Here is a 9,482-nt window from a genome sequence, read left to right as displayed (position 1 = left end):
CACACACACACTCGCACACACGCACACGCGCAGGCACACATCACACACACACACACACACACACGCACACAGACACACACAGACACACACACACACACGCACACACACACACACACACACACACACACACACACACACACACTACACACACACACACACACGCACTAGCGCGAGATCACCGTCTCTCACTCAAGAGAGGAGACAATCTCGATGCCGAGCTCGTCCATGCCGGCGTAGGCGGAGAGGCATGCGGCGCGCACGCACTTTGTCCACCTCCGCAACGTGCGACGGACGGACGGCGGCGGCTCCTTCGTCGAGAGCGAGCACCTCGATTTCTTTTGCTAGCGCGTATTTCTTTTTTATAGGCGGCGGCTCTTTCGTCGAGAGCGAGCACGTCGATTTCTTTTGCTAGCGTGTATTTCTTTTTTTAGGCGGCGGCTCCTTCGTCGAGAGCGACCACCTCGATGGCGATGTCGACATGTTTCGCATCGTGCGCACGTTTGCACGCGAGGCCGCCCGGCGGCAGCGCGACGGCGACGCGGCCGCCCTTGCCGTTAAGAGCCCTTAGGCTATCTCGCGCAATCTCGCGTCATCTCGGCGTAGGCGACGCGCGGCCGCGCTTGCCGTTCCGGCCGGACCACGGTGATGGGAGATGCGTTGCCTAATACGCCGAGATTACGCGAGATTACGCGAGATGGCCACCTGCCCTAGGCGAGCGCCTTACCACATCTCCCCACCTCTCCCCACCTCTCCCCACATCTCCCCATCCCCCACATCTCCCCACTTCTCCCCACACCTCCCCACACCTCCACACATCTCCCCACACCTCCCCACACCTCCCCACATCTCCACCACATCTCCCCTTCAGGGCACAAGATGCTCGACGACCTGGGGGAAGGCCGAGCCACAAACCCGGGCTACACGGCGATTGGGCGGCTGCGCGGCCTCGCCGAGATCCGAGGCTTGCAAGAGGCGATCCTGCGCTACGAGGCAAAGGCCGTGTGAGCTCGCAAGCGAGCTCGGTCAATCGCACAATCCCGGGGAAGGGGGGGAAGGGGGGGGGGGGGGGGGGGGGAGGACAGCGATGCCAACACGTTTGTCATCGCACACAGTGAGCCGAACATTGTTCGACCAGCCTCCTGCGCCGCTGAGAGCAGTCGGTGGCGGTGGCCCCCTCGTGTCGCCCAATGAGGTGGGGCTGCTGCCCGCAGTTTGCTTGGCCGCATTGCCGTCGTTTCCTGCTGGATGGCGCGCCGAGGACCACGCCAGAGATTGCCCGACATGATGCCCGAGATTGCCCGAGATTGTTGCAGATGGCGCGCCGAGCACCACTCCCCACCTGCCGCAGCCCCTCCCGCCCGACAGCCTATGAGGACCACTCCGCGCTCTTTCTGATCCGCCGTGAGGATCACACACCGGCAGTTTGAGAATATCTGAGGCTGTGCTCTGCGAGCTGCGATCGCCCTCCGGGCCACCCCTTGGACCACACATCTGAGCACACCTCACCCCGCCCCCCCGCCCCGCCGCCTCGTGTGCAGGCGTTGCGGCGCGGGCGAGCCGCGCCGCGGAGCTAGGAGAGAGCAGCCGGCGATCACGACGAGCAGGCGTTGCTGCGTGTCGCTCTTGACTTCGATCGACACGCTTCCTGCACGCTTCACGCGTGAGCCCAGCGCCGAGGCCCAACGTGCGCAGTTGTGTGTGTACAGTATGGACTCAATTTCGGACCCGGAGTATGGGGGCATGGCCATGGGCAGAAAAATTAGATATTCTTATCTTTTTGCCCCCCCCCCCCCCTCCGAGGAGTGTATTCTTTTTCGAGGTCAACCCGCCATGCGGCAGGTGGCTTGCTTTGGCTCGCTGCCACCGCGGTGGGTCACCAAGAGCTTCTCCGCGGAATGGGAGAGTGCACTCACGGCTGACGAGGCTGACTACATTCAAAAAAAATTGCTTTTACCCTGCGAAAGACACTACTCTCCCCCCCCCGTCACTCGTCCCCCTTGGCGTGGCGCGCCTCTCCCCCAGCTCTCGGTATCGCGTACTGCACGAGGCTACCGTGGGCCCCGCCTGCGCGCTGGGGGTTCCCTGCCCTGTCGGGAAGCCTAGCTCTGAACCTGGGGTCGCTACCTAATGCGGGGCTCCTGGACGGGTGATGAAGTTCGCCTTGAATCTCTCGTCTCGCTTTCCCCCCGACTCGCGTCCGTCGGGGGTACTCCCTGCTTTGGCTCTCTGATCTCCCCCCCCCCCCCCCCCTCCTTTCCTTTTCGGGATGAAAAACGCGCTGCTGTCCCTAAAGTGGGGTCCGGTGTTGAGGGAATTGATTAGGCCCCCTGGTGTCCCCGGCCGCCCACGGACGAATCCCCGAATGGGCCCAAAGAAAAAGGCTTGCCTGTGTGGGGGCGCGCGGGCGCCCACTCAGGCTCGGCCTCCGTTGTCTCAGCCTTCAGTTCACCTCTCCTAGCGCCCGGTTTTGCGTGGCGACCTTCATTTCGGGGTCGAAGGTGCTACACACACTTGCCCCCTGGTGGTCTGGCACTCGGCGTTATCCCTACTGGGGTTAGGCTGTTTTTCTTTTATTTTCTGAATCCCCGCGGTGTTTTTTCTTTCCTGTATCTTTTCTGGCAGATGACAAACAAAAGTAAAAAGTGCGGCAGGGGTTTCGGTGTGGGGTTTGTGCCCGGGGGGGGCGTCGGGCCTTTCCGGTGTATATATTTTGTATCTGGACAGCACAAGGGGGGGGCGTCGGGCCTTGTCTCCGCATCATGTTTTTCTTTTTTGGCAGTAAGCGAGCACACACACACAGAGGCGCAACAGCGTGCACTTACCAACAGTCGAATACGGGGCTGTGTGCGGCAGGCGCGGGCTCGGTCGTTCTCACATGTTCACTGCTGCGGTGTGTGCCCGGGGAGGCGCGGCGGCGGGGAGGATTGGGAAGGTCAGAGAGACTGCAGGCGTGCAGAGGCGCGCGCTGCAGTGTCTCTGGTTGGGCTGCTGGCGGAGTGTGCGCGAGACGTCGTGATGAGGCGAGGGGCAGGCTGTTGTTGCGGGGTGCGGGCTGCATCGTTGAGCGCAGTGCGTGCACATGGTGCTGTATGCTGTGTGTGCAGGCAGGCTGACAGGCTGTGGAGCAGACTGAGCGGATGAGCGCGTGTGCGCGCGCGTGCGGGTGCGTGCGTGCGTGCGTGCCTTGCGTGGTGCGGAATCTGCGTCGTACTCGCGGCGCGTCCTGGTACAGCCGCTTGTGAGATGCCAGGAGCAGTGTGCAGAGCCTGCACAGGGCGCAAAAAGGCGTGCTGGTGAGGTGTGCTGCGGCGCGCGCGTCGCGGCGTGAGTGGATATGCGGCTGCCTCTGGTGGTGCGAGGGGCGCGTGGCTGGTGCGGGCGGCGCGGGACGGCCATGGGGCGCCAGCACAGAGCAGACGCACAGTGGCACAGCTCTGAAATGGCGCTGCGCGTGTTTGCGTGCGCGCGGGGACGTACGTGCAGTTTTCACGCGGTGTGCGTGGAGAGGGTCATGCAGGGCGCCGGCAGCGCGTGGCTCGGCGTGTGGGAGTGTTGGGGTGCCCGTAGGCGCGTGGGAAGGTGCCCGAAGGGCGATCATTTTCGGGGTGCTGGAAGGAACTGTTGTTCACAGCTTCGAGGCTGACTACATTCGCCACGTGCTGTACGCTGACGACGCAGTGCTGCATTCCCGCAATGCCCTGAAGGGAATCCGCTATGACGGCGGCATGCACACGAGCTGCGGCCGTGCCGCCGTCAGAGAATTGTCAGAGTGGCGAGGCGCGGGACCGTCTGTGCACTGTGGCGAAGCGGGTCGCGTCCTCCGATTTCCTCAACTCACGGTCCACACCCTCTATACTTACTTAGCACCCCGAGAGTCTTTTCGGCGTCCAAACGGATCCTCTAGTTCGACCCCACCCACGCCGCGCCGTCCCTCCTGCTCCACACCGTCTCGGTGCGCGTCGGCAGCGCGCCCTCCTCCGCACCCGCCCTCGCCACCTCGCGCAGCATCGCAAAGTTGCGCCGCACGACGCCGAGCTCCGAGTCCACCCGGTACTCGACGCCGTGCTCCGCGCAGAGCTGCCGCACGAGCGGCGCGGCGGAGGGGTAGCGGTAGCGCGGCATGGTGGGCAGCAGGTGGTGCCTACAGGACATGTCAGGGACGTGTCGCGGACATGTCTAGGAGATGTCGGCGAGTTTGGCAGCAAGTGGTGCTCGAGCTGGTACTGCATCCCTCCCCAGAGCCACTCGGAGAACGGGCTGCTCGTCACCGCGTCGCGGGTCGAGTGCACCTGAGACGCGCAAGTCCAAGCGGCGGATTCAACGACCAGTGGTTTACCAGGAATAGATCTAGCAGCCGCGGGTCGAGTGCACCTGCGACGCCACCCAATAATCGTCGCCACATCTCGGCCGCATCTCGGCCGTATCTCGGCTAGATCTCGGCACCTGCGACGCCACCCAGTCGTCTTGGTGCTCGTGGAACAAGTCCTCGGCCTGATGCGAGACGGTGACGATGGTTGCGGTGAGGGCACCGGCGAGGAGGACGTGCCCGACCGCGACGGCTGGCGGCAAACACAGCGCCATCCACCTGCGAGGTGCATCCCCCAACATCAGGGCGGGGATGTGGTGAAGGAGACTACGACGGTCGTAATACAGACGCTGAATACTAGTTTGGAGGCACGGACACGCGTGCAGCTTCTAGGGCCCCCCGCAGGTAGTTGAGGCCCATCGGGGCCGCCTCACGCCAGAGCCGCTTCGACCAGACGGTGCGCGCTGAGTTGAAGCGCCAGAGGGCAAACAGGGCCGAGTAGACCGGGAGGGCGTACAGGTGCTGCAGCCGGCGCCACCTCGAGTCGCGTGCCGGGTCGACGCTGTGAACAGGCACGGAGCGCCTCGAGCCGCGTGCCGGGTCGGTGTGAAGAGCGTCTCTTCACAGCTCACGCTGTGAACAGGCACGGAGCGCCTCGAGTCGCGTGCCGGGTCGGTGTGAAGAGCGTCTCTTCACAGCTCACGCTGTGAACAGGCACGGAGCGCCTCGAGTCGCGTGCCGGGTCGGTGTGAAGAGCGTCTCTTCACAGCTCACGCTGTGAACAGGCACGGAGCGCCTCGAGTCGCGTGCCGGGTCGGTGTGAAGAGCGTCTCTTCACAGCTCACGCTGTGAACAGGCACGGAGCGCCTCGAGTCGCGTGCCGGGTCGGTGTGAAGAGCGTCTCTTCACAGCTCACGCTGTGAACAGGCACGGAGCGCCTCGAGTCGCGTGCCGGGTCGGTGTGAAGAGCGTCTCTTCACAGCTCACGCTGTGAACAGGCACGGAGCGCCTCGAGTCGCGTGCCGGGTCGGTGTGAAGAGCGTCTCTTCACAGCTCACGCTGTGAACAGGCACGCTGGAGCGCCTCGAGTCGCGTGCCGGGTCGGTGTGAAGAGCGTCTCTTCACAGCTCACGCTGTGAACAGGCACGGAGCGCCTCGAGTCGCGTGCCGGGTCGGTGTGAAGAGCGTCTCTTCACAGCGTACGCTGTGAACAGGCACGGAGCGCCTCGAGTCGCGTGCCGGGTCGGTGTGAAGAGCGTCTCTTCACAGCTCACGCTGTGAACAGGCACGGAGCGCCTCGAGTCGCGTGCCGGGTCGGTGTGAAGAGCGTCTCTTCACAGCTCACGCTGTGAACAGGCACGGAGCGCCTCGAGTCGCGTGCCGGGTCGGGCGGCCAGAGGAAGAAGAAGGGGTCGCTCATGATGTCCTCGTCCACGCCAACCTGCGAGGCGGGGAGAGAGGGGGGGCGTCGGGGAATGTGGGGCGATGTGGTCTGCAGCCGGAGGGGTGAAGAGAACGGGGGAGTCACGGCGGTGCGCGCGGCTCTGCATCTCGGACCACCTCGGACCATCGCGGACCACCTCGGACCACCTCGGACCACCTCGGCGAATCTCGGACCATCTCGGACCATCTCGGACCACCTCGGACCATCTCGCCTGGTTGGTGCACGCGTGGTGCAGATTGTGCTTGTTGCTCCACCACGTCGACGAATGCCCGTTCATCAGGGCGCCGAAGCCGCGCATCGCGGCGCAGAAGCGGCCTCGCCCGTGCACAAGGTCGTGCGCGATCCAGCCGGCCGACGTGGAGCCGAGGGCGAGACTGACCTAAGGTGAGGCAGGGGGAAGGTCAATCTCTCTCCACACGCAACGTGGTGGGGCAAGGGCCAGGGCAACCCTCCCGCATCTCTGCTGCTCCGAGGGAGTACCGCCGAGGTATAGCCGAGATGGCGGACGCAGGGCCGAGACATCGCCCGAGGGTCAGCCGAGGTAGGAGGCAGACCGTCGCGAGCAACGGCGCGGCCCGAGCCAGGCGCCAGCCGACGCCATAGCAGGCGAGGCAGGGGAGCAGGTTCTGCGCCTCGCGCCACCAGAGCCGCTCGTACCACCCCTCCGCCACCAGCCTCGCCTGCCAACCATCGGCCTGGTGCTCACTCACAACGGGGCATCACCTGCCCTCTCCCCTCCGCCGCCTCGCCCGCAGCCGCCGGAAGCCAAGCGTCAGCGCCGAAGCCGGCGGCAGCGAGGGCGGCTGCACTGCAGCGCTCAGCCTCGGAAGCCGCGAGAGCATCACCTGTTCACACCTCCGAGCTGTGAAGAGCCGCCATTCACACCGCCCCGCCGTGAAAAGCGCTGTGAAAAGCGCACGTCGGTCGCGTCGCGGCCGGCAAAGCCGTCCAGCCAGTGGACTCCGGCCGGGTGCGCCGCCCGCCAGCGCCTCAGGTCGAACCACTCGCCGTCGATGCGGACGGGCAGCGCCTACTCGATCTTCCCCGTTCCCCGAGATTCTCCCAGAGTCCGCCGAGACCTCTCGCGCGTCAAGACGGGAAGCGCCTCGCGCGAAGCCGGCGAGAGCGGCGGCGGCGGCGTTGATGGCGGCGGCGGCGTTGGTGGCGGCGGCGGCGTTGGTGGCGGCGGCGGCGGGCCGTCCGATTCGCACCGCGCCTCTGCCGCAAAGAGGTCCGCCTCGTCAAGGCTGGCCACGACCTTGACGGGCTGCGGCGGCCGAGCGATGGAGGCCATCGTGCGGATTCCGAGTCTGCGCAGCCGCTGCTTGACAAACAGGCAGTGCCCCTGCACGCACGCGTCGTATGCGGCGGCGCGGCCGTTCTGTGCCAGCCAGCGGTTGACGGTGCGGAACTGCTCCATCGACGGAAAGCCGCCCGGCTCGGACGAGACGTCCCACAGCACCGTCATCGGCGCCTGAAGCGCCAGCGCGTCACCGAGGAACTGCAGGAACTCACCGACCGCCGCGTTGGTGAGGCGTCCTCGCCGCGCGACGATGCACATCCGAGGCAGCGGGTAGTCGGGGCGTGTCTCCACCCAGCCAGAGGCGCCGTCCACGTCCCGCGGCGCGATGAGGTACTCGCGCTGGCCGACCGCCTCATCGCTGGCCACGGAGCTAGCAGGCAGTTCATCGCTGGCCATGGAGCTACCTGACAGCCGCGGCCGCATCGAGAGCAGCCTGAAAGGCTGCCGCGTCGGTGGCGACAGCCAGCCGGCCGAGGAGGCGAGGACAAGCAGCATTTCGACAGCCGGCGCTCGGTGAGTTCAGCAACGCGCCGAGATCAGCAGGATTAAAGAAAAACACGAGGTTTACGGCAATTCTCGGATTTTGTCGCACCCGGCCGCCCGTCGTCGCACCCCAAGGCCGACTTCTACCAATGCGCCCTCCTCGCCGCGCGCGCTCAGGAGGGCCGGCGCGCCTTCGCTTTCAAGGAGAATTTCAACATCGCGCGCGCGGGTGGCCGGTCCCATCCGATGGAGGAGAAGTGCGGGTGGGCCGATGCGACACCTGCGTACCCTGCCTGACTTATCGTTTCCAAATTTTTGAAGTAACAGAACCCATTCATTTCTTTTGGTTTTGTTTTTCATTTCCGATATGCATTTGGAAAGGTAGCCCGGGCGCGGGACGCGCGGTAGTGTTTGTCGCCTCACGCACTATTTAAGAGAACCCATTTCCGATATGCATTTGGAAAGGTAGCCCGAAAGGTAGTGTTTGTCGCCCCACGCACTATTTAGCACTATATAGCAGGGTTCACAAACTTTTACGGTTCACCCAGCATTCAGGGGGGGGGGGGGGGGGCGACGAGCCGAGCTCATCATATCGGTGGCTGGGCCACGGTTATGAGCTTCATGAATGGCGACGGCGACGCTCACTGGGCTGCCCCGAGGCTCCCGGTGCCATCGTCGTCTACGACCGCACTCGCGCACACGGGACGGGGAGGGAGAAAGGGGTCCTCGATCCATAAATCCGTAAATCCGTACATTTGTAATAAAAAACCACCCAGAGACACCCCCACCGCACCCCCAGCTAGCAAGCAGACAGAGACGCAGCCCTCGCGAGACGCTGAGAAGCCGGAGGCTGGCCTCTGCAATGCTCGCGCAACGCGCGGTGTCTGCACGCACAGGAGCTGTAAAACTACGCGTATTCTTCACAAACACAATCACTGTGTCGTCGCGATGTCCTTCCTCCAGCACAAACTCCAGGGGAGGGGGAGCGTTTGCGCCTCATCATCGCTCATCGGACTTTTTGAATATGGAGCCGGCACGCTCTGGCGGGGCGCGCGGCGCCCCCAGCGCCCCGCGGGTGCTGGGCCTGGGGCTCGCGTTACACGTAATGTGCGTGGAGTGAACTGGCAGAGTGGCGACACCGACGCCCCCTGCTCGCTCCCCGGGGTTTTGCAGCAAAGCCGCCACTGCGTGGGTGCACTGCCAAATATGTCTGCCCAGCGAGCGCGACATGGATGGAGCGCGTGAGCGGGCGTTTTGCTGCAAAACCCCAGAGGGGGTCCAGGGGGTCGGGGCCCAAGCACACACACACACACACACACACACACGATGAACATGCGGTTAAAATTATAATCGCGGACCCCGTTTTTCTTTGTTCGTCGAGGCAGTTTCCAAGGCATGGCAGCACCGAGCATCAGGCGAATCGGCCGCCTCTTCGCGTTGCTGTGCGCGGCCCCGCTGGGCCACTGCGTTGCGTTCGGGCAGCGGGCCGGCGTGCAGCCGGTGAGCAGAGGAGGCGGCCCCGAGCGCACCGTCGCGCGCGCCGCCGCGCCGCCGCGCGCGGAGGAGGTGCTCGACGTCACGCGGACCGAGGATACCGTCGACCAGCTCAACGCGGTGCAGTTTGACAGCCGGTGCCACTCGGTCACCACGGACCCGCCGCCGGCCATCGACCCCTTCGCGCTCGTCGAGGGGCTCCTCGAGCCGCTCGGGTCGAACGTCCGCGCGCAGCTGGACCACACCGAGTCGCCCACGCTGCGCGACTCGGCGCAGCACTTCTTCGGCGCGGGGCGAGCGCGCGAGGGCAAGCGCGTGCGGCCGGTCACTCCTGCTGCTGATCGGCGCCGCGACCGCCCTCAGCGCGCCGCAGGGAGCGAGGCCGGAGCCGACCGCTGCGGCCGAGGCGTCCGGCGAGCACTCATACCAACACGCGCAGCTGCGCGATCACG

General features: G+C 65.1%; 4 protein-coding genes across 4 annotated transcripts in view; 3 read left to right on the top strand and 1 right to left on the bottom strand.

The window, feature by feature from the left end:
* Nucleotides 1–568, top strand: part of EMIHUDRAFT_206423 (hypothetical protein) — a gene marked incomplete at both ends in the record, with an annotated part of 2,473 nt that extends 1,905 nt beyond the window's left edge. The window contains one exon of the mRNA XM_005777602.1: nt 432–568. Coding sequence (XP_005777659.1) covers nt 432–568 — 137 coding nt within the window. The remainder of the gene's footprint in view (nt 1–431) is intronic.
* A 443-nt stretch (nt 569–1,011) lies between these two features.
* On the top strand, nt 1,012–1,773 carry EMIHUDRAFT_354309 (hypothetical protein). Its single transcript, XM_005777601.1, is given in 2 exon segments — nt 1,012–1,046; nt 1,061–1,773. The coding sequence occupies 1 exon segment, from the start codon at nt 1,085–1,087 to the stop codon at nt 1,283–1,285; it is 201 nt and encodes a 66-aa protein (XP_005777658.1). The 5' UTR covers nt 1,012–1,046; nt 1,061–1,084; the 3' UTR covers nt 1,286–1,773.
* A 2,062-nt stretch (nt 1,774–3,835) lies between these two features.
* EMIHUDRAFT_463495 (hypothetical protein) lies at nt 3,836–7,548 on the bottom strand (the record flags this gene model as incomplete). Its single annotated transcript, XM_005777600.1, has 9 exons — nt 3,836–4,141; nt 4,213–4,289; nt 4,444–4,585; nt 4,683–4,844; nt 6,005–6,129; nt 6,305–6,430; nt 6,500–6,595; nt 6,670–6,780; nt 7,009–7,548. The coding sequence occupies 9 exons, from the start codon at nt 7,546–7,548 to the stop codon at nt 3,901–3,903; spliced, it is 1,620 nt and encodes a 539-aa protein (XP_005777657.1). The 3' UTR covers nt 3,836–3,900.
* A 1,216-nt stretch (nt 7,549–8,764) lies between these two features.
* The window catches only part of EMIHUDRAFT_206419 (hypothetical protein), a gene marked incomplete at both ends in the record, with an annotated part of 5,449 nt that continues 4,731 nt past the window's right edge, over nt 8,765–9,482 (top strand). The window contains 3 exons of the mRNA XM_005777599.1: nt 8,765–8,777; nt 8,918–9,036; nt 9,127–9,354. Of these exons, the coding sequence (XP_005777656.1) occupies nt 8,765–8,777; nt 8,918–9,036; nt 9,127–9,354 (360 nt within the window). The remainder of the gene's footprint in view (nt 8,778–8,917; nt 9,037–9,126; nt 9,355–9,482) is intronic.

This window comes from Emiliania huxleyi (assembly GCF_000372725.1).
Source record: "Emiliania huxleyi CCMP1516 unplaced genomic scaffold EMIHUscaffold_26, whole genome shotgun sequence".
NCBI classification, from domain to species: Eukaryota; Haptophyta; order Isochrysidales; family Noelaerhabdaceae; genus Emiliania; species Emiliania huxleyi.
Note: the sequence above shows the minus strand (reverse complement) of the source record. Positions and strands in the feature narration are given on the sequence as shown.